The sequence below is a fragment of the Aplidium turbinatum genome, chromosome 9 (assembly GCF_918807975.1).
Source record: "Aplidium turbinatum chromosome 9, kaAplTurb1.1, whole genome shotgun sequence".
Classification (NCBI taxonomy): domain Eukaryota; kingdom Metazoa; phylum Chordata; class Ascidiacea; order Aplousobranchia; family Polyclinidae; genus Aplidium; species Aplidium turbinatum.
In genome coordinates, this window is record NC_137480.1 from 1392385 (window position 1) to 1417657 (window position 25273).

At 38.7% G+C, this 25273-nt stretch overlaps 1 protein-coding gene across 1 annotated transcript; it reads left to right on the plus strand.

Annotated features, from left to right (window-relative positions):
• The first annotated feature begins 10298 nt into the window (after positions 1-10298).
• On the plus strand, positions 10299-13061 carry LOC145777199 (SPRY domain-containing SOCS box protein 1-like). The gene is made up of 3 exons (XM_082588519.1): positions 10299-10943; positions 11857-12440; positions 12619-13061. Exons 1-3 carry the CDS (start codon positions 10687-10689, stop codon positions 12744-12746), a joined length of 969 nt encoding a protein of 322 aa, XP_082444645.1. The 5' UTR covers positions 10299-10686; the 3' UTR covers positions 12747-13061.
• The last annotated feature ends 12212 nt before the right edge of the window (positions 13062-25273 follow it).

Genomic DNA, 25273 nt, shown 5'->3' on the forward strand with positions numbered 1-25273 from the left:
TAGACACCAGTTTTGCTTCAATCAGATGAATATTTAAGGAGATAATTGTTGTTATGTTTTGGCCACTAGAGGCAGTATTGCGCTAGGGGAAAGTACAAAACTGCCCATATTTCTGCTTCCCATTGGCCAATTCAGATAACTTTTTTTAAATTATGCAGAATGAAGAGGGGTATGTTTCCAAAGTAAATATGCAGTTGCATCTTGTAAGCAGCTAGATCTAGTGGTGATATTATGAAGAAAATGCCGTTAGTCCCCTTAGAAAATGGTCGGGTGGGGGGGTTAAACTTTGTCCAATCAAAAATGAAACTTTGCAAAAGTTGTTTTCTAAGATAACCTCATCAGCAAAAAAAAGTTCAAGTATTTTGCTAAAGTTTGTGGGGCAAATTGTGCACCCTAACGAATATAGCGATATTGACAGGTTTCATCTCGGAAAATGCTTAATATAACAAAAACGGTCAGGCTAGTGCAAGTAAGAGGTTTATTTTTGAAATCTACACAAAGTTTCAGTCTAGAAACACTTGTCAAACCTTACTGACCCAGACAGTCAAATAAATCGACCTGGCTCCCGCTCTATAAGTGATCAATGGCTGAGGGGAGACCGGGGAGGGTTGTTACAATTTTCAGTAAATCTAAGATTTCTTTTTCAATATTTGCACAAAGTTGCTGAAAATTTTATATAATCTTGCCACATCACCAGTTGTTATAAATACAACTTCAAAATTTAAAAAAGTTATGTTTACAGGAAAATATTTGCATTAATATATCAATGAGTCAGTTGTCACAAGTCACCCCAGTATTGGGGTGACTTGTTACACAGATGGGGTGAAATGTTACAATTTCAAATAGGCTGTTCTATTAACTAATTTTTCTTACTAAAATACTTAAAACTGATGGAATATGTTGACACAGCATTCTTGAATTTATTGAACATCCAAATTTAATTGAAAAAATCATGAACAAACAAATAATATCATTATTGACAATGCATTGTCACCAGGATTGCAAACACATTATCTCCATTCAACCATTCATGGTATTTGGCCTCAATAAGGCACCCTTTATTAGTTTTTGGCACAGATACAGCAACAACAGACATTAGTAGAACTAAAAAATGTAATCAACTATTCTAAATAATACAAAATTTGTTATCATGAGTACCAAATTAAGTACTTTTTTCCAGTTGGGATGAGCAAGCATTACACTGTGTAACAACTCACCCCAATAGTAGTTGGCTGAATAAGACCAACATATGTCAAACATGTGACACTCAGCTTTAAATATTTATAATGAATCAAAGGTATTGCACTTCAAGTCTGATTTAACTTTGAAGCCAGTTAAATATCACTCATAGTTTTGTAGCAATAACATTTTCTTTGACACAGCAAAAATTTACCTTTCATACCCTAAAACAGTTTTTCATCAATAATTAATTTTCTACTGCAGCCTTCAAAATAGCTGAAGCTTCGTTTGCACATGGAAACTAAAAACCTGAAAAAAAACACTTAATTCCAGCGGTTGATGTGAACTAATTTAAAAGTTAAAAGGGTTTTAACAACCCTCCCTTGTAACAAATCTCCCCGGTCTCCCCTAAATTACCATTGATTTTGCCTTGTTTTTGGTGAACCTAAAAGTTTAGGCTTAGCTCAAATTTTCTTTGAAAATCCATATTTTCTTCATCTGTTCAGCGTTGCCGAAATACCATTACTACATTAACTTGATGCTAACTAACTTGCAATTTCTTAAAGAGGTAAGATTAAACCATTCACGCTGGTTGATGCTTGGGTGCCGAATAGGCCTACTTTGGTTTTATATGTCACAAGAAAGATCATCTGCTTTAAGTGCATTAGCAGAATATGCAATAAAGTTTGTTTTCCAGCTGGTTTCAAATCAAACAAGATCACTGATGGATTAACGAACTTTTTTAATATTGTTGAACACGCGATGTGGTTTTCAAGAAATAATGTTCGAGAGGTTGCAGGTTGTTCAAAGAAATGCAAATCTTGCTCATCATGTAGATTTGCTCAGTGGATTTGCTCCTTGCAATGTTGGGTGACAAGGATGAAAGTGTCCATGAGCGTCTAGCAGTGAATAAAATACTTCAGTTTTGTGTTACTCTGCAACAGACATTAGGACAAAAGTATGATCATAAAACCCCCACATGGTCATTTGGAGCTTACAGAGGGATAAAAAAACTAATTCTGCCTGATAGGGTTTTATACCCTCGCAAGATCTCTGTTATTGGCATCCTTTATTCATAACTCTCAAATTTGATTTGGTAGAAGAATCATTTTCAAATATTGGGATAGGAGTTTTGTCAAGGTTGTAAGATATTTGTAAAAGTTTTTATCACCATTGATCCATTCTTTTCTAGTAAGAGTAAAAGTAAATATTATGAATATTATGATGCAATCTTAACGCAACTCATTTTTTTTACTCCAGAGGAAAGACTGACTAAACACATTTATTGAGTTCCATTAAGCATAGGTGATCTCCTGACTACGAAACAGCAGGCCAGCGATTCTCCATAAAGTATCAATTCAGTATTTTGTATTAAAAATGCATGGAGAATCAGCAGAGCCCTATTTATGCATATGCATTTCGCTCTACTACTGTAGTAGGCTAGTCTGTACAGCATGAACAATGGATTCTATTTGAATAAGGCACTAATGATGCTCTACAGTAGTAAAGCGAAATGCATATGCATAAATAGGGCTCTGCTGATTCTCCATGCATTTTTAATACAAAACACTGACCAAACACAGCTTGTGATGGATCATTTGTAGGCTAGACAGTGAATTGCATTCATAAGCTACATCCTTCACTGAATTAATTCAAAAATTTCGACCAAAAACCGTAACGTCGATTGGATTTACTGAACAATCTTGCCCCTCCAATCATGAGCATAATGAAAGTAAACATGGAGTAGAACTTCGTAGCCTAGCTTCAAGCAATTTTTTTTCAACCAGCCCATGAAAATGTTTTGCGTACGCTAATGATTCAACACAAAATTTTTCTTAAAGTTTATGGCGCGTACATAGAGCTACTGACGAGTCGAATGATTAAAGCTTCATCTTCGTGACTATGCGGCAGAAGCTGTTGCCGAATTCAGGAAAATCAAGAATCCCTTGCTGAATTGCCCACATGTCTTCATTTTTGTCTGTGAATCTTATTCGTGCGATGCATATCGCATGAGTTTTGGCAAAATTAGGCACGTGACTATGGCCAGGGTTGGGACTATCGATTACGAATCGATATTCGATAGCGTTATTCTTTACTTTGTCACTATCGAATCTGTGTTTTCTTTTCTTTTTCAAATAAGTATCGATTAGCTGCTATTCTTTACTTTTTTGTGTGTTGAATCCGATATTCGATATTCGGTAGTTTTCTGTAAAGTTTACAAATAAACAACGTAAAATATTAACCGAATTCCACAATTTTATTAAGGTAGAGTTTGAAATTCTATTGAAAGGAGAAGCAAAATTTTTTTTTGCGGAAACCCTGGTTGATCGCTGGTTGGTCGATTTAAACTGTGTTTGTGACTCTTCTCAGAAGGATTATTATTGCATGACTGCATCTAAAATTATGTTTTGTTACTCCTAGTCCTTTGAGTGGGAAGTATTATTTACTTTGAATTTTTTCAATTTGTTACTGCCTTGAGCATTCAGAAAAAGTGGTGGAATAATTGGTTTTTTTTTTCACAATATCGATTACTAAGCTACATTCTTTATTCTTTACTTTATTTTCTAGTATCGAAATCGGTTAATTCTTTACTTTTTTTGGCACTATCGAATATCGGAATATTCTTTACTTTTTCACTATCGACTCCCATCCCTGACTATGGCCAGGTAATCTTTTTCATCCGGTGGACCCTTTTAGTCAATATTCAAATCTAAATTTCCCCCTGTAAGTTTAGTTTGTTAAAAACTCGTTTACATTAATATTTTAATCTAAGTCTTGAAAGATAAACTAAAATTTCGCTTGTAATAAGCTTTTTAGCCTGTAATATTCCTTTTCATACTAAAATAATTTAATTAATGAAGAACGTTGGTGAAAAGTATCTTATTCAGAAAATACATTCAAAATATAAGAGTCAAGGCTATGTGAAGCCTTGTGATTTTTTATTTCGACAACTCATGAATGTGGTGGAAGAGTTTTGGAAAGAGCACAACGAATATCATTCTCCACGTCTAATCTGTTTCTCTGTTTTGTTTTCATTTGCACGAGTTGAAAAACCTGATTTGCATAGATAGGTGGAAGCAAACGGAAGGATACTGCGCGAATAGCTGCTTTCTCTGCCACTTTGGGATAGGAATTACACATTTAATCGCCAAAATCCATTGATCAAGATAAATCCAGTGATTGATTTTTCTTTGAATAAATCTTTTGCGCAAGAATTCGTTTTGAGTTCTAAAAATTCATCCTGCAATTTATTGGGAACTTATTCCATCAACAATGTGAGGGAATATCGTATTAAATCAAGCTCATCGTCACAAATTTTAAGAAAATATCGAATGAAATCCAGTTCTAATGCTGTGAGATGTTGCAAAATCATTTCTTTTTCCAACTCTGGAAGAACCTGTTCTTTGTCATCAACAACCAGCACCGATGATAATTCTTTAACCATGTTAAATTGTTCATTCTAACTTTTCTCTTTCAATTATCAAGCTTGCTGATGAAAGCTTCCAAAGCATCTTTAAATAATGCTCAGCGGTACTGGCATCTGCTCCTGGAAGAGCCACCCAAGCCAATCTGGTCGAAAGGTAGAGGCCAGACAAAACGTAGTTCCCCCGCGACCAGGACAGCAGAGCCTTCTAGAAGCCTACCTTAAGACAATCTTCTAATGACAGTGACATAAATCAATCACTCTCCTCCAACTTGCCTTGAGCAACATGGAAGCAGTACAGTTTGTAAATTCACGTGGTATTGTGGTTACATAAATTATTATTTATTATTATATTTAAGTGTAAGGATAGTTTATATTTAAGTATGAGTTTAAGTATGAGAATGGTTTGTTTATAAGTTGAATTAAGATGAAGGCTGTCTAACTGCCTGATGCAATTTCTATCTATCTAATTTAGCTATCTGACTCCATGAACTAATTTCCACACAATTGTTATTCGAATTATAATTTTAAGTTATCAGAAGGTGTTCATATAATATTGTAGGTCTCTAACACAATTTGAATTTAAACAGTACAGAATAATGAAATTACAGGATAGTGAAACATTATCACGAGTTATTACATTTTAATTAACAATCAATTTAATGTTTTTCTGAGAGCTGAACTGGTCTAACTGAGCTGGTTTGATGTGAGCTAGTCCGATTTGATAGAGCTGGTTTGATATGAGCTAGTCCGATTTGATAGAGCTCTTTGTCTAATTGAGCTGGTTTGATGTGATAGAGCTCTTGTCAAAGGACGAACAAACCATTTTATTTGTGTTCCCTTTTTCTTATTTACTTCGGGAGCAGTTGCATGGAAAATTTACAGAAACTTTAGTAAAAGGCAGGAAAACTTATATGTTGAAATAATGGATCGCTACAGAGGGCCCCCCCAAATTTGGGCTAAATTGGAACCATGGGTACCAAGTTTAGCTCAAATTTAAGGAGTTAAAACGTTAACACAATTGTAACAGACATAGTGTGAAATAGGTATGTTTAGTGTTTATGATAATAATGTGGTGTTGTGTTTGTGATATCGTGTCGCGAAGTGATTCTGCGTGATTCCACCGCCTTCCGCAAAGGAATGTCTGAGTTTGTGCCGTATAAGAAGAGTCCACCGCATAAAAGAATTGGTTGTTTTGTTTGTGAGCGCCGTTGCAAACCGTAGCAGGCATTCATTGTTTGTCTGACTTTTTCTGTTGAAAAGCAGACCATGCCGATTGACTTGATACAAATGAAGCCTTGTCTTGCTTTTTGCTTGCTAGAGATCATCGCAGCTGGAGATATCATTGACGTCGTCATAGCATTTAATTGTTGGCATTTGGCTTTTTGTATTCTTTGAGAGGCGCTAGAGAGTCGAGTGCAGGTGGCTCTGGAGCAATTTTTTCGTTTCAGGCGGCAGTACGCATAATCACGTCCTTCTGTTGTTCATGAATATGATGCAAGATTTCTGAAAAAGTCAAAGCAAATTGATTACAAGTTCAACTTTGAAATATTTAGCGACTTGGTGTATAAGTTGACCTGTACAAAATGTAAAGATACGATTTGAACGGCGAACAAAACTAATTAATACAAAAGAACATAGGCATCGACAGGTCTAAATACCATTCACAAAATCGTAAATGTTCATAAGTCTGAACAGTCGTTCAGCAACTGCAAATAAAACACAGAAATAAAAAACAGATACAGTAGGCTACATGATTCAAAACCATGCGGTTGTTTCATGCAGTATGGAAAGTAATGTTTCGTGGACATATGCATGCTTGCCCAACATAGGTTAAATAGATTAGTAACATGCCATGCCAACCGTTAGATGCGCGCATTTGCATGCCACTCGCAGTCATATTCAACCATACACAATAAACAAAAACGCTTAGCAGACAACCTATAAAGAGAGAAAGGTTGAAATAGACAACCACTGGATCTGCATTGGAAAAGATGCAGACAGTGGAGAAAAATACATTACTTCGGGAGCAGTTGCATGGAAAATTACAGAAACTTTAGTAAAAGGCAGGAAAACTTATATGTTGAAATAATGGATCGCTACAGTATCAATATGTCAATGGCTCATGGATACCGATAACCCATGTTGATGCGCAATCTGCTTTAAACGGACATGGCGATTGAATATATACCATATATAAATGTTTTCCCTTGCATTTTCAGATTTAGTTTATTCAATGGACCAAACATATCAACCAAATAAGCAAGAAATCTAATCCATCCATCTGTCATCATTCAGCAATAAACAAATTCCAATTTTATTTAAAGGTCAAAAAATAATTTAAGCTTGTCTCTGAGCTCAAACACTCGTTTGGTTATGTTTCCTCTTAAAAGTCATCGAGTATTTGCATGAAACAGAAGTAGGCCTACGTAATGGTTTGCATCCATGTCAGTGCACAGTTGCTTAAATAATCGGGAGTTAATCTAATAATAATCTCCTCTTTAACGCTCTAGTCTCGGCCAACTTACTAGGCTTAAAAAGGTTTAGGCCTACAATCCTAAAACCAAATTCCCCCCTGAAAATTGCAAAAGCTTGTGCAACTAGGCTACGTTAAGAAGTGCTCTTCATTTAGTGGCATCTAATGGATACAATAATTCCTCGGCAAAAAGACTTCAACAATTGGAAACTTCGCTCTGTCAATCTCAGTAACCGACCCTACGTCAGCGGTTAAAAATCTCTATAATACAATTATGCGAAATTGCAGAATTAAGCTCTCAAAGAAGCTTTCCCAGTCCGACGATAAAGATTCAATCACACGCGGAGGTTTTTGTCACATATGAGCTATGGAGAATTGTAAAACTTTGTGTCTTACCTGTCTTTTGTTCAAACAAGCAAACTTTCTCCTGAAACTATTGATAGAAGCGTTGCACGCGTCTTTACTGGAAAAATGTAGGCGACAGAAAAAATAGAGGCTCATATTACATGTTTGCATTGGGGCTCCAACTGACGAAGTTAGTTGGGCCCTGCTGGGCCATGATCAGGGCCGTTGAGAAGATATTTTAGGCCCGGTACCAATGAGATCCTTGGACCGTAAACCAAGATATTTATAAGAAAAATGTGCTGTGTCCAAAGAATGTGCTGTGTCCAAAGAATGTGCTGTGGTGTCTTCATGTTTCCGGGTCCTTTGCAAAGGTTTCGGGCCCCTAAAATTATCCCGGGCCTGGGTCTAAAAGTACCCCATGGATCCCCTATCAACGCTACTGGCCATAATCAAGCCCAGAATGACTTACTGATTTTTGAAAACTAAGTTTCATGTCCTCCAACTCTACCAATAACTTTCCAATTTTATCAAAAACTATAGCAGATCACCCAACTGCATAGAAATAACTCATCCAAATTAAAATAAAGACGTAGCCCAGACACATGAAAAAGCGTCGCTCTTCGTACAAGACATATCAGATAAATCATACCGCTTACTGACCGCAACCGCTATTTTTTCCTACGTCAGATACTTTCGTAGTTTGCTTTGAGCCATCAGTTCTTGGGACACCGAATGTTTTGACAGATATGGCAATTGTTTTGAATGAAAGTAGCCATCAAAACCCCCTGCTAATGGTCGAATGTTTTCTATGGGAAACACACACTCACACGGACTGCTCTTTTCATCTCATTCAACAAACCGACGCGTGAAGCGCATAAATTGTGCCCTGCACTCCTGCACCCGGTCAACAGAATATTTCAATGTTGGTCTTGTGGTCGTCCAGTCACGTAGCTGCCTGCCTTGTCAAAATGCAATGAAAGCTTTTTCTTCTCTATCATGCAAGAAGCCCAGCATATTTTATTCATTTCAAAACGGAGGTTGTTTATGAGGAGAAATATTGTATCTAAATTTAGTTACATTTTCAGAAATGCTTGTGGCAAAAGAAGATTTTAAGCGAAAATGACATGTAACTAAGTGCTGTTATAATTTTGATACAGCGTATAGATAGACGTAGTAAACTGCCGCACGTTCTCTTGTTTGTTTCTTTATTGAAACGCGTTCGCTGTGACGTAATGGAAAATTCCGTTGTTACTGCTTTCAGCTAGACACCGTCTCCACTCATTGTCCACAAGGCAGACAGGCTGTAAACACAGTTCGGGATGTATAAGTCTCGGTGTTGACCAAGGCCAACTTGGCATTCCCATCAACGTGTAGGGTGAGAGTGTTGTTCTATTCATTTCGTTAAATCAAATGAGACACAGCGTGCTAGCCGGACCAGACCATCTCGACCTCTGTTGCAGAAATTGGTAGATTTGGAAATGTTTTAGCGGATTTTAACTGTGGTCGTTTTCTGGCATGAAATTCTAGCTTTGATGTTTTTTTTTCAGCTTAGAAAGACTGGTGAGTGATCAAGAGGCTTGTGACAAATTTGTCACTTACTGCGATTGTTTCAGTAGTCTAGAAGTGGTTTGGTTTTGAGATTATCACATCTTGGATTGAGACTAAAAAACCGGTTTAATTGTCAAGTTTTGAATGAAGTTTGAGTTGTGAAATCATGTATGAGAAACTGCTTTGTTAATCACGCAGCAACAGTTCAAGTGCCCAAACTGTTGCTGAACTAAACGTTTTAATATGATGCCTGTGATGTGAAGTGTTGCTGCGTGATTTAACAAGACATCTTATACTAATTGGTTATGAGACAGTCAACCGCTTCAAGCAAACAGTTTGCTTGGGTTGGGTAAGTGAAATTTGTCCAGTGGGTAGTTCCGTTTGTTACTCATGAAGCTATCGTTAGCAGTTCGATGATGAGGATCAACGTACCGTGTGGCCAAGACAACTAATCTGTATCGTGATCTACTAAATGTTCTTTGTGACGTCACAGCTAATTTTTGATGTTAGGTCGATGGCAACAATCCAAACTCCATGTTAATTGTGAGGAAATAAAAATTCGTTGGATTTGATGCAGCGTCAACAGATTTCTTTAATCTTGCCTCTCATCAGGCGTGTTGTTGTTTGAGGTGAACCAACTTGTCATCGGGCGATGACTCAGGCACCCACGTAGCATGGGAATGTCAAATTAGTCATGTTTTTCGGTCGTAGATCGAGCGATGGGCGCAATGTTCTAATCGCGTTTTGTTTATTTCCAAACGACCAGCACAGGCTTGTATTTGTTTGCGCCTGTAGTGATCAGGTGGCTTTTCAGTAAACAAGCATTTAGTAAATGATTGACAAAGTAACTTCTCGGTATATTTCCGCGTTTGCATGTAGTTTTCCATCACGCGGGCTGATGCATGTTGACGAGCATGGATTGTTTTGGTTGTTAGATGAAGGTCTAACTGGATGGAAATGCTGATTCGGTGGAATCTTTTCTGCCTGGCTGCAATGACGTAGCGGTGATGACTTCGCATGCGCACGCCCTGATTTGCCTCCTGACGTCACGATGTTTCTGAGTTGAATATCGACCTGACGCGATAATTATCCCTCAATTAGCACACGGGGAATTTCATTCAATGAAATCCACCACCATTTGTCTTGGGCAGGTTTAATTGTCCGAGCTATGCGATCTAAGGCGATGTTGGTTTTAAGCTTCCCGCTGCTGCGTAGCAGCTTGGAAAGGGATGTGCCTCAGATTCCGGTGTTCGAAACTCTAACATTTTCCAACATGTCTGAACCCTTCAAAGCAAGGCTGAGTGAAACCGATAAATGGCTTGATGTTTGGGAAGGGCACTTGTGTACGGTTTTGTGCAATTTTATAATTGGTTGCATGAAATTTGATAGGTTTGAAGAGACGAGTCCGCAAGTTTCTGAGGCCCGTCTCTTTGAGCATCACAGTTTACAACGTCAGGGAGGCTTACAACCTTTCGCATGGATGCACCCGAACGTGGTTTGTGGTTTCGCGACCATCGATGTGACGAAGAGAAAGTAGCTGAAGTATGGAGAAAGCGCCATAAACAAGTTCAACCAGATCCACAAAAACTTGTTGTCCTGTCGCTAACTGAACGCGCGTGTGACGTCACTATTTATCTTTTCAGATTTGTTTTAATCGTCGTGTGGGTAAACAATATTATTGATAACAATTAACAACCACAAAGTTTGATACAAGATGGGACAGAAGATATCTGGTGAACGTTCCTCGAGACAATTTTCTTTTATTGAACCGATTTTATCTCAAGCGAGCAGCCGTAGTTCAAGTGTCAACAGAAACTGCCGTCGTGACAACAATTCTCCCCCCAAACATGGTCGACGTCACAGCCAAAAAGACGGACACAAGAGGTCGTCGCATCATCATTCAAATCGCCGCCATTACTCTGCAGTCGGCGTTTCGTCGGCGTCGGGCGTTGGTTCGGATTGCCCTCACAGGTATGTGCGCATTGCCCTCACAGGTAGGATGCACAGTGTGCATTGCTGTCGTTATTGCAAGAGTCAGCAAACTTCTCTTTAGTTAAAAAAGAAACGCCTTGCCCCATCTAATTGTTCTATATCCTCATGGAAGTTTGTCCAAGTGCGGCCGGTGGGTAGAATTTCTGCGCTCCCCGTCTCGTCATCGGGTTTTGCTTTTTAACGCGCAGGTTTTGCGGAGCAGCTCTACACTCGTAGGCCGCACTTTAGATCACATCTCATAAATTTACATTTTATATCCAACTATTAGGGAAGAAATTAGCTCAATATGGAGATCTTTGTTCTGACCAATTCGTTAAATATGCATACAAAGATTTTACCACAAACGTAGTAAATTCGATTTATGTAATCAATTAATAATTAAATCCTCGTGACAAATAACGCAAATAGCCGGCACTGCCAAACGAGAAATTCTCTTCCATACCTCGTGTTCGAACTATTGTATACGTGCCGTCAGTAAAAAAATGTTGGTTGAGAGTTGCATTCTTTGCATCTAGCGTAACCACTGCATTATCATAAATTGTGTGAAATGACCAAGAATTCTGTAATATCGATCCGAGCGAACTCTTAATTGGTTACTTTCCATTGCAATGTCAAAGCCCAAGCCGAAATTCCATGACAAAAATTAGTTAAAGTGTTTTGCGGTTTGTCAAAGATCACGAACAACGGAATCCAGCCAATTCCAAGGCAACGTTGGCTTCCCCTGGACCATGTAGTTTTTAGAGATTAGGAGCTCAAGCTTTAGCTACATCTGCTTTACTTGATTCTATAGGTTATGTGTGATACACCCCTTAAGTATTAGTATAAACAGCACGCGAGTGAACGTAGACTACACGACCCAAAAATATCGACAAGAACATTGTTTTCTGTTTAGATTGGATGTTCTGCTTGACCGACCAGCTGCGAGCATGGCCGTACAAGTTCAACACGGGTGGAACAACAATGATAAAAGTTCCAACGTCTTTGTCAAAGATGGTGACTTAACAATCCACAGACACCCTGTCGCGCAATCCACCGACGGCATTCGCGGAAAAGTTGGATACTCGAGCGGTTTGCATTGTTGGGAAATAACTTGGAACACCAGGCTACGCGGTACTCACGCGGTGGTGGGAGTATGTACCTCCGATGCTCCCCTCACTTGTATGGGTTACCGTTCGCTTATTGGACATAATAAAGAGTCATGGGGCTGGGATTTGGGAAGAAATAAATTATTTCATGGTGGAAAGAAAAATGATAAAAGAACTTACCCTTCTTTTCTGGAAGCTGATGAGAACTTTGTGGTCCCTGAAAAGATCCTTGTTGTACTTGATATGGATGAAGGAACTTTAAGCTTTGTTGCTGACAAACAATATCTCGGCGTTGCCTTCTCCGGCTTGAAAGGAAAGACTCTCTACCCCACGATAAGCTGCGTGTGGGGTCATTGTGAGGTTGGGATCAAGTATATCAATGGATTGGAACGTACGTACTAACTTCATGTTATATTTTTCTTGCATAAGGCGGTATATTGTTTTATGAGTGGATTTGTGACTACATAATTCTTACGATTGTCAAATAACTGTTTGTTGCTAAATAAAAATTCTGGTCAAAGTTAAAAATATATTAGTATTCCACTCATACATTGACCATACCATTGCAGCGGTTCCTCTGACCTTGGCGGAGTTATGTCGTCGACGCGTGAGGATATCTCTCGGAAAGAAACGGCTCGAGGAGGCAAGTAGTCTCCCTTTGCCTCATCTTTTGCAAGAATTCGTTGTCTACCGGTGACCCACCGCCTACTTGCATGGTGCTTCCCCAGTGGTGGGTTTTTGTGCAATATTCTCATCAGAGGATCGCCCCCATTGCCCGGCCGCAGCGTGGAGGAGGAATCCTATTGCTGGAGCAGACACGTGCTGCTGCCGCTGCCACTGGAATGCAATTTTCCTTTTTATTTATTTTTCTTGCCTCGCTACGACCCCTTGGAATTTCATCTTTGTTTTACACGTTGTGTTTCGTGCTCGGCGCGTGGCGTCGGGCTCCCTGGAGTCGCTCTTTTATTGCATATTTTTGTTTATCTAAATTTTCATTAAACTGACTGCCGCAGTGGTGTTGTGATGGCTGAGTTGCTCTCGACGATATTGTGTGAGTCGTTTTTACGCTCATTTGTTAAAAAAACATTCGTTTTTTTCTTAGGGGTAAACAATCTGACTCCAACCAGGGATATCTATAACTACTACTATATAGTTATAGATATCCCTGCTCCAACTTAAATGTTGGAACGAAATTACTTGCTTCTCTGAAACATGGATGTCGCTGTAATAGCATCTAGAGTAGAAGCCAAACGATAGGCCTCATCTTGGCAGCAAACAGGATTGGCGGTTGCCAACTTTCAGAAATTTGACGTTTTTTTATAGATTCTCATATTAAAATATGGCACGGTCGCAACACCTTAGGCTGTGGTAGTAATCATGCTGTTGACGAAATCAGCCCAAATCGCAATATGAAAAGCAACATTAAGATTCGGGAAAACTGCTTTTGCGAACCTGTTTTGTAAACAGGTTAATGCGCATTGATAAACCGAGTTTTTAAAACTATTTTCAATGCTAAAAAAATTTAAAAAACGCCAAAAATATATCAAAATACCGAAGTAAAGTTAGACCGCCAAACGCATTAAAAAACGTTAAAATTGCCAATATGGCCATCCTGTTTGCTGCCAAGGTAAGGCCTAGCATTTTAGCTTCCAGTCAAGATGCTATCGTTGTCGCCGCGTGAGCCTCTGGGGCCGAGGGTCTATCCTTTTACCACCCCAGATTCACGATGTTCCCGGACTACACTGGAAGGCTACTAGAGAGCAGCCAGTCTTTGGTTTCATCATTCATGACACGCAGACCTTCCACTCCATTAGGTGGCTTGAAGATGGAACAGTCAAGATGCTATTATACCGACGTCCACGCAATATTGGAGAGGCAACACCAGGTTTTGTCGATCTCGGGTTAGCAGGGGGGGGGGGGGGGGGAGAGCGTTACATAAATAGAACCTTCCAACAACAGACCGTGTTGGGCAGGGATGGATTCAGCAATAGCTTTACCATATCGCTACAAAATCGAGAGCCTGCAATTTTCTCATCCGAAAGTTTTCACACTGTCTACCGTTAGGCTACAAATCTAATAGTAAAAACAAAAATATAGAAAATTACGACAAATAGCCTAAGAAACAAAAGTAGTTGCAGCAACTTGCAAAAGTGTGTTTCACTTTTGTCATCGCATCTAAGCTTAGCGTACACCTGGTGGTTGAAGGTTTTATATCTGACCAGGCAAAAAAGAATAAGCTATCACTTGCCATAACATAGTAGGGGTCTAAATAAAGGTAGAAGCGACAAAACATGAGTGTTAAACGTGCTCTCAAGAAAAATAATGGCCTACGAAGATTTTGGCACGGTTGCAACACCTTGAAAAGTGGACGGGCACAAGGAAGCCAATCTGTGTGTCCACCTTGTCATGCCTGCGTCTTGCCAAAAACATGGCCAAATGATTTGCTTATAACTTAATTCCATCTTAAAATTAACTCGAAAGAAAGGCGGGTGTGGCCTCTGCGGTACCAGGCAGGGGCATAATATTCAAAGGTGGAGTGGACTAAACCAGGGTTGCAGTGCGCAAGGTGTCAGCGCTTGCATCCCACGTTGTGCCTGTCAAACATCTCAGCAAGGCGACGTGCGATGTCATCTTTTTACGTAGTGACTGTAGATGGTTACGGTAGCTTATGTGAGTAACCTGTCAAGCGTAACCCCAAGGTATGTTGGTTCTGGACAAGACGGCAAGACCTTGCCGTTGATAGTCACTTTCAGGTCACGTTTTGTTGTTGAGATGGAAGGCTGCCATCACTGTTTTACTTTCGCTGAGCTTCAGTTTCCATTGATGGAAGTATTCTGATAAAGTCGTCATGTCTTTGTGTCCTTTCTAATGATTGCCAGTTCTTCGCACAGTGCATGATGGCCAGGTCATCAGCATATGCGTATTTGTCAAATGTTGTAGGTTGTGCATACAGACTTATAGACACCGTCTTTGAAGCGCGTAGTCTACTAAGTTTTCCGCCCGAATAACTCAGTTGGTTTAAAGCAGTGGTTCTTAACCTTTTTTTCCCCAGCGCCCCTTTTCAGAGATTTCCATAGTCTGGCGCCCACCATAATATAAGGGCTGTAGCCTACTAATGACATTTTCTTCCAAGACTATAAGGCTAGCCTACAGCCAGTAGTTATTAGTTAGTAAGAAAAAACTAGTTTAAGCCGATGTTAGTTTTAATACTAAAAAATCAGCACAGATGTGCCTTAAGGCTCTTAACTTAAAAGTCTTAAGGCACATCTCTGCTGATTTTTTAGTAGTTAGTAAGAGTTACACTAATAACCATTATTGACTGACTATTATTATGACCAGTCCTTATGGTTTGCTTGCACTGCCTGCCCGCTGTCCCTGCCAAAAGCTGACCACAAAATGCCATTTACTTACTACAAGGAAAGGGAAACAATGCCCATTATCAACAACAAAGGCCATGCACAACACCATCCGACGTCCACGCTTGTCGGATGGTGTTGTGCATTGTGCTGTATAGGCCAACATAGAATGCTCTGAGAGAGAATCACTACTTCCCTTGTTAAACACAATCTCTATACTGTATATAGCTCCTCATCCTCTGTGGATTCTCGTACCCCCAGCAGAACTACTAAAGCAAATTTGCAGTGAGGAAAATATCGTTACACCTTCTGAATGTAGCGCCCCCTATAACGCCCCCTGAATATTTCCGCCCCTCTAAAAGTTAACAGCGCCCACTAGGGGGCGGTAGCGCCCAGGTTAAGAACCACTGGTTTAAAGCGTAACTTCACGGACAAAGAAGCTTCAAGATCAAGCGACGCTGGTTCGAGTTTCGGGGTGTTTGCTTGAGCAATGCATTCTAAGGTCTGCTCTCCAATCTTTCGGTTGTGGATGAGTTCCATGATCATTGTAACCATGTGTCTGTCCGGTAGTAGGCGGAGTAGTTTTTCGAGTAGGCCACGGTGTCAAAGGCTGCTGTTAGGGCAACAAACACAGCCCCCCTTTCTTTTTTGCCAAAAAACCCTCCTCAATGTCCTAAGTTAGCCATGAGACTGGATCTACGGTTGACCTCTCGTGTGGGAATCCAGCTTGTTCTTTAGGAAGCAATGGGTCAATTATTGGTTCGACACGAGCGTAGATCAGTCTCTCAAGGACCTTGAAAGAGATGCAGAGCAAGGAGATTTGTTTGTTTGTTTGTTTATCTTTATCCTGCATTGCAGGAAAGCGGACTTGAGCGCTATGCATCGGTGTACGCCATCCGACATACACCTGACCCACGCTGCAGCCGACGGCAATGTCTGTTTCCGATTGTCTACTGTACTTATGACTTAAATTTGGTACTACCCATTACTCGAAATCGATCACTGGGTAGAGGCAATTATCGTAAAGTTTCTTGCCCAGAGAAACAACAGCAAGTGCGGGTGGCTGGAGTCGAACATGCAGGCTCTCGACTGCGAGCCCAACGCGCTAACCACTCGGCCACGGCTGCCGACGATAACTCTTTTATTGGGCTCAGGGATCGCGATCGAGGACCATAATTGAGCTTAGGCTACCCAGTGCTTAACAAAATTTTAGCCCAATCTACTTTATCGATCGCTTTTAAATCCGCTTCACGCAACTCAAGAGATGTAGGCTAAGATGTGGTACAATAGCCTACTGCTGAAATTTTGCCTGTCACGTGACGATTTCCTGTTACGTGATTGGAGTAGACGAATATTGATTGATTGAATCTTTATCCTCGGACTGGAAAAGCTTCTTGCAGAGCTTAATCCTGGCAGTTTCGCATACTTGTAGAGGCTTTGGACCACTGACGCAGGCCCCGGTCGCGATTTTTTCCCACGAACTTTTTGCTACTTCGCATAGCCATAGAGTTTGTATTTATACCTTGTGAGTGCAAACATTTTTCGTTGGCGCGTTTGGTTCAGTGGTTTCGTCTTTTGCCTAAAACAGTTACGCGCGCAGCGCGGTAACCAATAATGGCTACACTTACAGAAATATGAAAATGAGAGAGCCCGGGGTACTTGCACCCTCTGCTCCCCCCTAAATCCGGCCTGATTAAACTTTACATAAAAATTGTTGCAATTCGGTGGTGGTATTCACGTTTTTCCCCATTATTTCAGGAAAACTTTCACAAGTGCAGTAGCCTATTATAGCACACAATCACATATTGGTCGTTGGTAATTCTTGGTCGCTGGTTTGAATCTTCATCCTCGGCTTACTCAGTCTGAGAATGGAGATTCAAACCAACAGCAGTTGTTTCTCAATCTCAGTGGCGAACCCTTTTTATTCATTGAAGTAGTGTGCCTGCCTCTGCGCACTAGTGTGTATGAATGTGTAGTTAGATTTACTGTTATGGGGTGGTGGCTGACTAGATGACTGCTTATGGTCTTTCGCTACCATCCTGATTGCGCCATAATCTAACCAACAGTTGTACAATGCATTGTTTTGACAATTACATTTTACTCTGATTGTTTATTAATATATGGCGCTGTTAAAACAAAATAAATTGACTTGACTTGAATGGAGAGCAGTCCTAAACGTGCTTTGCTCAAGCGCACACCCTGAGAGTCGAACCAGCGCAGCTTGATCTTGAAGCTTCTTCGTTCCAGAAGTGACGTGCTAACCAATCGAGCTATCGGGGAGGAATATATTAAAGGGATACTAAAGGAAAAACTTGACTTGACGATTGTGCACGTTCTTTGTGTTTAACCATCATCGTAGTCCATATGTAGCATTTCATAATTCGTTTTCGAGTGTTGATGTTACTTTTGCGTGTTGTTAATGTCTTTTTCATTTTTATGAAGTTATTTCATGCTATTTCTATTCGTCTCAATATTTCCGTATCCAGTGATGGGCATTATCGGCGATAATTTACCGGCGATAATTATCGGCGATAAATTTTTATCGCCTATCGTTATTGCTCAATTATTTTTTCAGTTATCGTTTATCGTTATCGCCAAAGGCAATATTTGATTATCGCCGATAAATTTCATTTTGGATCAACACACAAGTGGAAAGAACATGAAAAGTAATCTTTTTAATAGCCACCTAGTGAAACTAAAATTGAAACCAATTCTTCTGCAGTGTCTGAAATGTGTGTGCACAGGTCGTTGTCAGAGGAGAGGCACGCCCCCCCATGCAGCGACGGCCCTGACAACACAATAATTTTTAGAGTTGCAAATTGCAATGCAATGAAATGCATGCAACAATTCTCTTGTTGTTTTGCTGCAATCCGCAATCGCGAGTGAATTTTACAATTAACATGTAAGCGCACTGAATACTGAAAAGCTTGGGTGTTCATCAGGACAGTTATCGTTTCAAGCACTAGTTGCTACGTTCATCTGATGAAATTGAAAGTAAAATTAACAACAAACAAGATCGATTCGACTTTGCTGTAAACAGCCCTTTAAGCAGAAAGCAAATACAAAGTTTGGAATTTTTTATGGTATTTTCATTTGATTTAATTATTTTGCCTATTGTATGTAAGCGGCAGTGTAACTCAATTAAGAAAAGCATCCAACTGGTATCTGAAGGTATAATTATAAGCACAGCGGTTACCTCAGTGGTTTGATTCTGGATCAAGAGGTTAAAGGTTCGATACCCACTGCCGCTGGTGCGATTCTATTCATGCATAACTTACTAAAAGTTTTGTCCCTTTACAGTATATTATGTTTGGTTTTTCGTCAAGTTGATGAAAACAGTTCGTGCTGCATGGGATGGGGCAGCGCTAATCAAGAAAAAAATATCGTTATCGGACATTATCGGCGATAATTTTACAGTTTATCGTTATCGCTTAACTTTTTTTTTATTTATCATTATCGCTTTAGGCATTTTTCGTTTATCGATTATCGTTATCGCTTAACTGAAAAATGAGTTATTGCGTCCAACACTGTCCGTATCACATCTGCCGCTTTCTGTTATTATGTGTCTCAGATAAGTAAAGCTTTTGACTTGATCGACCAGCATTCCATCAATAGTAATATTTACACTTGGTACATTTTCTTTTCTTGTAATAATCATCGTTTTCGTCTTGTTTGTGTTGATTTTCATGTTATATTCCTTTCCAATATTGTTCACTTTTTCTATTATTGTTTGGAGAGCTTCTGCTGATTCCGCCAATAAAACAGTATCGTCTGCATACCGTAGGTTGGATATATTCATACCTCCCTATGTTGATACCCTCCATTCCACCAATCTGTCTGAAAATCATTTCAGTATACAGGTTGAATAGACATGGAGATAGTATACATCCCTGGCGAACTCCACGTTTTATGTCCATTGCACCAGATAAACCATCTTCCATCTGAATAAACGCCTTTTGTGTCCAATATAGATTAGCTATCAGTCGCAGATCTTTTCGATTTAAACCTATATCAGCCAAACATTGCATCAATTTTTCGTGTTTAACTCGGTCAAAGGCCTTTTCATAGTCTATAAAGCAGGTATAAATACTGTATCTTTATTGATTTGGTTGTAACGTTCACACTTCTCATATTGAAAATTCCTTCACGTGTTCCTTTTCCCGGCATAAAACCACTTTGAGTTTCAAAGTTTCATTAATTTCATTTTTGATGATTTTTCTATTTCTTCTGAGAATAACTCTCAGCAAAAATTTTAGTATATGACTCATCAGACTAAGGGTTCTAAATTCTGTACACTGTGTGACTTTTGGCTTCTTTGGCAGCTTGGCAAAAATGGATTCATTTATTTGCAGTGGTATGTGGCCATTCATGTAGATGTTATTATATAAGTTATAAATATGTTCTAGTCCTTCACAATCTAGAGCTCTTATCATTTCCGTTGTTATTTGATCTTTACTAGGAGCTTTATGGCTTTTCAATTCATTTATGGCTTCATCAATTAGATTCCAGTATTGGTTCATTCAGATTCCAGTATTGGTTCACCTTCTTCATTATTAATAATAGGAATATTTCCTCTCTCATCTCCACACAGGTCGCTAATATGCTCTTCCCATCTTTCAATCGCCAGATCTCGGTCGAAAATCATTTTTCCGTCTTTATTGTTGATACAATTGTTTTGTCTAGCTTTTGACTTTCTATTACCAGTCATTTCTTTAACTTTTTGATGCATATCTCGTGACTTGTGCGTAGCTTTTAATTGTTCTATGGTTTCACATTGTTCATCCCACCACTTTTGTTTTGCTGTTTGGCACTTATGTTTTATTTCTTTATGTAGCTTAAAATACTGGATGTTATTGTCTTTATTTCTTTTTCTTTCTATCACCACGTCTAGAATCTCTTGATTCATCCATGGTTGCTTAGAGGCTTTTTTCTTTTGCTTTAAAACTTTTTTGCTTGCATCATTCAAGTTTTTCTGTATTTGATGCCATTGATTTTCAATCATGTTCTCAGTGTCGCCTTCTTGTGGTCCAGATTCCTTGCTCAGTAGGGCAAATTTGTTGTTCACCAAAAGATTGTAGTGTCGTTTCGTTTCTTCAATTGTAAGTTGATTCATATCTAACTGTTCCAAAATGGGGTTTCGTTTCGCTTTTTTTCAGTTTTATTTGCACCTTTACAACAACTAGATTATGATCAGAGTTTATGTCAGCTCCTGGATACGCTTTGGCTTGTTTTATTGAGTTCTTGAATCTTTGTTTTATCATAATGAAGTCAATTTGGTTACAGTATTGATCTCCAGGGCTATGCCATGTGTATAGTTGTCTAGGTGGTTGTTGAAATAAAGTGTTTGCTATTACCAGCTGATTGAATTTGCAAAATTCCAATAGTCGTCTTCCTCGATGGTTCATTTCTCCCAAACCATAACGTCCTGTTACTGGAAATTCATATTGGTTTCCAACTTTCGCATTCCAGTCTCCCATTATGAACGTAATTTCATTTCTTTTGGTATGTGATAAAACATTGTTTATATTGTCATAGAATTTTTCTATTTCTTCATCTGTATGATCTTGTGTTGGTGCATATACCTGTATAACATTTATGTTGAAAGGGGTTCCTTGCAGTTTCATCATTATAATTCTGTTGGCAGTGTTGGGCGCGATAACTCATTTTTCAGTTAAGCGATAACGATAATCGATAAACGAAAAATGCCTAAAGCGATAACGATAAACGATAAATTATCGCCAATAATGTCCGATAACGATAATTTTTTTTTCTTGATTAGCGCTGCCCCACCCCATGCAGCACGAACTGTTTTCATCAACATGACGAAAAATCGAACATAATGTACTGTAAAGGGACAAAACTTTTTGTAAGTTATGCATGAATAGAATCGCAACAGCGGCAGTAGATATCGAATCTTCAACCTCTTGATCCAGAATCAAACCACTGTGCTTATAATTATACCTTCAAATACCAGTTGGATGCTTTTATCAATTGAGTTCATGATTGAGTTACACTGCCGCTTACGTGCAGTAGGCAAAATAATTAAATCAAATGAAAATACTATAAAAAATTCCAAACTTTGTATTTTGCTTTCTACGGGCTGTTTACAGCAAAGTCAGCAATAATTGAAAAAATTCCAAAAAACGCAAAATGCTTGAAAATTTATCAGTAATCTTAAGCGTTATTGGTAGTAAAAATGTGCATACTGTGAAATCCATCAAGCTTGTCAAATTAGTCGTGTTTGTTTAAGAACAATAACATAATTATCGTAATTTACTGATAATTTCAGAAAAATTTTTCTGTTTTCTTTGTGAACACCATCATTAAAGCAATGGCAGAACGCTGAGTTGTTGAGATAAGAATTACAATATAGGAACTGTATTATTAGTGGGAATAAAAATATTTGTTTGAGCGTTGGCTATGTCGCATAGGTAAATCGTCGTCGTATCCAGGCCTACGCACGGTGGTTGAAGATTTAGATTAAGTGACGGGAAGGCAAGGAAGCCAATCTTCATGTCTACCTTCAGGCATGCCTTTAAGTGTCCTGCCCTTTCGATTGCCGTTCCAGCGCTCTCACCACTCGGCTATGCAGCATAGGTAAATGAGAAAGGTTATACTGTATTTAGCATAATTTTACCACGCAACTGGATACACAACTGTATGCTCATGAGCGGTGTCGAACCGGCGCCCTTTCGATTGCCGTTCCAGCGCTCTCACCACTCGGCTATGCATCATAGGTAAATGAGAAAGGTTATACTGTATTTAGCATAATTTTACCACGCAACTCGATGCGCCTATTGTCATGCAAAAACTACTGCAAGATCAGTGTCGGGCGCGATAACTCATTTTTCAGTTAAGCGATAACGATAATCGATAAACGAAAAATGCCTAAAGCGATAACGATAAACGATAAATTAAAAAAAAGTTAAGCGATAACGATAAACGATAAATTATCGCCGATAATCTCCGATAACGATAATTTTTGTTTTCTTGATTAGCCTAACGCTGTCCATTGTCCAATCCCATGCAGCACGAACTGTTTTCATCAACATGACGAAAATCGAACATAATATATTGTAAAGGGACAAAACTTTTGTAGTTATGCATGAATAGAATCGCAACAGCGGCAGTAGGTATCGAATCTTCAACCTCTTGATCCAGAATCAAACTACTGAGGTAACTGCCGTGCTTATAATTATACCTTCAGATACCAGTTGGATGTTTTTATCAAATTAAAAATACCATAAAAATTCCAAACTTATTTGTATTTTGCTTTCTGCTTAAAGGGCTGTTTACAACAAAGTCAGCCATAATTGAAAAAATTCCAAAAAACGCAAAATGCTTAAAAATTTATCAGTAATCTTAAGCGTTATTGGTAGTAAAAATGTGCATACTGTGAAATCTATCAAGCTTGTCAAATTAGTCGTGTTTGTTCAAGAACAATAACATAATTATCGTAATTTACTGATAATTTCAGATAATTTTTGTTTTGTTTTCTTTGTAAACACCACCATTAAACCAATGGCAGAACGCTGAGTTGTTGAGATAAGAATAGGCACTGTATTAGTGGGAATAAAAATATATGATTGAGGTAGCCGGTAGGCTATGTTGCATAGGTAAATGAGAAAGGTTATACTGTATTTAGCATAATTTTACCACGCAACTCGATGCGCCTATTGTCATGCAAAAACTACTACAAAATGCAAAAACTGTGATGTTGGTCTGCATGTCAAATGCTTCAGGCAATATCATATTCCGCAATGACTTGTTTCAGTGATGTTGTGTTACTTTGCTAATTTTCATCTTCATATTTTTTGAACTTTCATTTCAATAAAATGCTTGATGACAATAATGACATGACAAAACATGAACAAGACATTTCCCATATATCACTTTGAGTGATAAGTAAAATGTAATAACGCTTAAGCATTACGCACAAGAAACTTGTGAAATTTGATAACGGATTTGCCTAGCGTCTTATATATAGGACGGCTTTTTTCTCAAAAAGTACAAACATAACTAGGAAAAAAATAATTGTGGTATATTTTTTAGGTCATAATTATGCAATATTTAAATTTTCCGAAAATTTTTTTAAGTAGGCCCTATTTTCACTTTTGGCACAAATGGGTTAATTTTTTAAGTTAAATGGCATTTACGCATTCGGTTATTATTTTTGGATTAAAGTTATATCGCCAAGCTAGAAAAAAATCGATCTATACAGTCTATAACCGATCTTGTGTTGTTACTGTGTGTGAATTTTGTCTTTTAAACTGAGTTTGTGACGTAACCGCACGTCTCAAGGCAAGTTCTTGCAATTTTAGTTAATCTACTCATCTAAAGATTTAATGCGCTTAAAACAGTAAGTTTGATGTTTTGACGAGAGAGATTTTATTTTTTTACTACAATTATTAAAAACTAACACTTCCAACGAAAAAAGAAAACACAAGAATAAAATAGTTGATCGTGAGGTGCCGCGAAAGACCATGTTTCCTATGTAAAAGCGGCCTCGTATTGCGACACTTTCACAAACCACTTGCCAATTTCTTTCGCTTCGCTTCAAAGGAATCTGTACCGCCTGTGCGCTTACATTTTAATTGTAAAATTCCCTCGCGATTGCTGATTGCAGCAAAACAACAAGAGACTTGTTGCATGCATTTCATTGCATTGCAATTTGCAACTGTAAAAATTATTGTGTTGTCAGGGCCGTCGCTGCAGGGGGCGTGCCCCCTCCCCTGACAACGACCTGTGCACACACACTTCAGGCACTGAAGAAGAACTGGTTTTAATTTTAGTTTCATTAACTAGGTGGCTATAGTAAAAATATTACTTTTCATGGTCTTTCCACTTGTGTATTGATCCGAAATAAAATTTATCGGCGATTAATTAAATATTGCCTTTGGCGATAACGATAAACGATAACTGAAAAAATAAGTGAGCGATAACGATAAGCAATAAAAATTTATCGCCGATAATTATCGCCGATAAATTATCGCCGATAATGCCCATCACTGTGCAAGATGCAAAAAGTGTGATGTCGGTCTGCATGTCAAATGCTTCAAGCAATATCATATTCCGCAATGACTTGTTTCAGTGATGGTGTCGCGAAAGACCATGTTTCCGATGTAAAAGCGGCCTCGTATTGCGACACTTTCATAAACCACTTGCCAATTTCTTTCGCTTCGCTTCAAAGGAATCTGTACCGCCTGTGCGCTTACATTTTAATTGTAAAATTCACTCGCGATTGCCGATTGCAGCAAAACAACAAGATACTTGTTGCATGCATTTCATTGCATTGCAATTTGCAATTCTAAAAATCATTGTGTTGTCAGGGCCGTCGCTGCAGGGGGCGTGCCCCTCCCATGACAACGACCTGTGCACACACACTTCAGGCATTGAAGAAGAACTGGTTTTAATTTTAGTTTCATGAACTAGGTGGCTAGTAAAAATATTACTTTTCATGTTCTTTCCACTTGTGTGTTGATCCGAAATAAGATTTATCGGCGATTAATTATCGGCGATAATCAAATATTGCCTTTGGCGATAACGATAAACGATAACTGAAAAAATAATTAAGCGATAACGATAAGCGATAAAAATTTATCGCCGATAATTATCGCCGATAAATTATCGCCGATAAATTATCGCCGATAATGCCCATCACTGTCTGTTGGACATAGGCCAATACCCAATCATTGCAGATGCCACGCTTTTCTTCATTAGAATTCCCACTCCATGCATATGTTTATATCCACCTGAATAGATCATCACGAAACCATCATCTGCTATTTTACCATTATCTTTCCAGCGTGTTTCACTAACTCCCATAATGTCAATTCCCATTGCTTTCATCTCCTGTTTTAAATTTTCA

Excerpts from the sequence above, each read along its gene's own strand:
- LOC145777199 (XM_082588519.1), top strand. The coding sequence starts at position 10,687 with ATGGGACAGAAGATATCTGGTGAACGTTCCTCGAGACAATTTTCTTTT. Across the intron at positions 10,944-11,856 it reads GGTTCGGATTGCCCTCACAG|ATTGGATGTTCTGCTTGACC; the intron begins GTATGTGCGCAT and ends TTTTCTGTTTAG. Across the intron at positions 12,441-12,618 it reads GTATATCAATGGATTGGAAC|CGGTTCCTCTGACCTTGGCG; the intron begins GTACGTACTAAC and ends ATACCATTGCAG.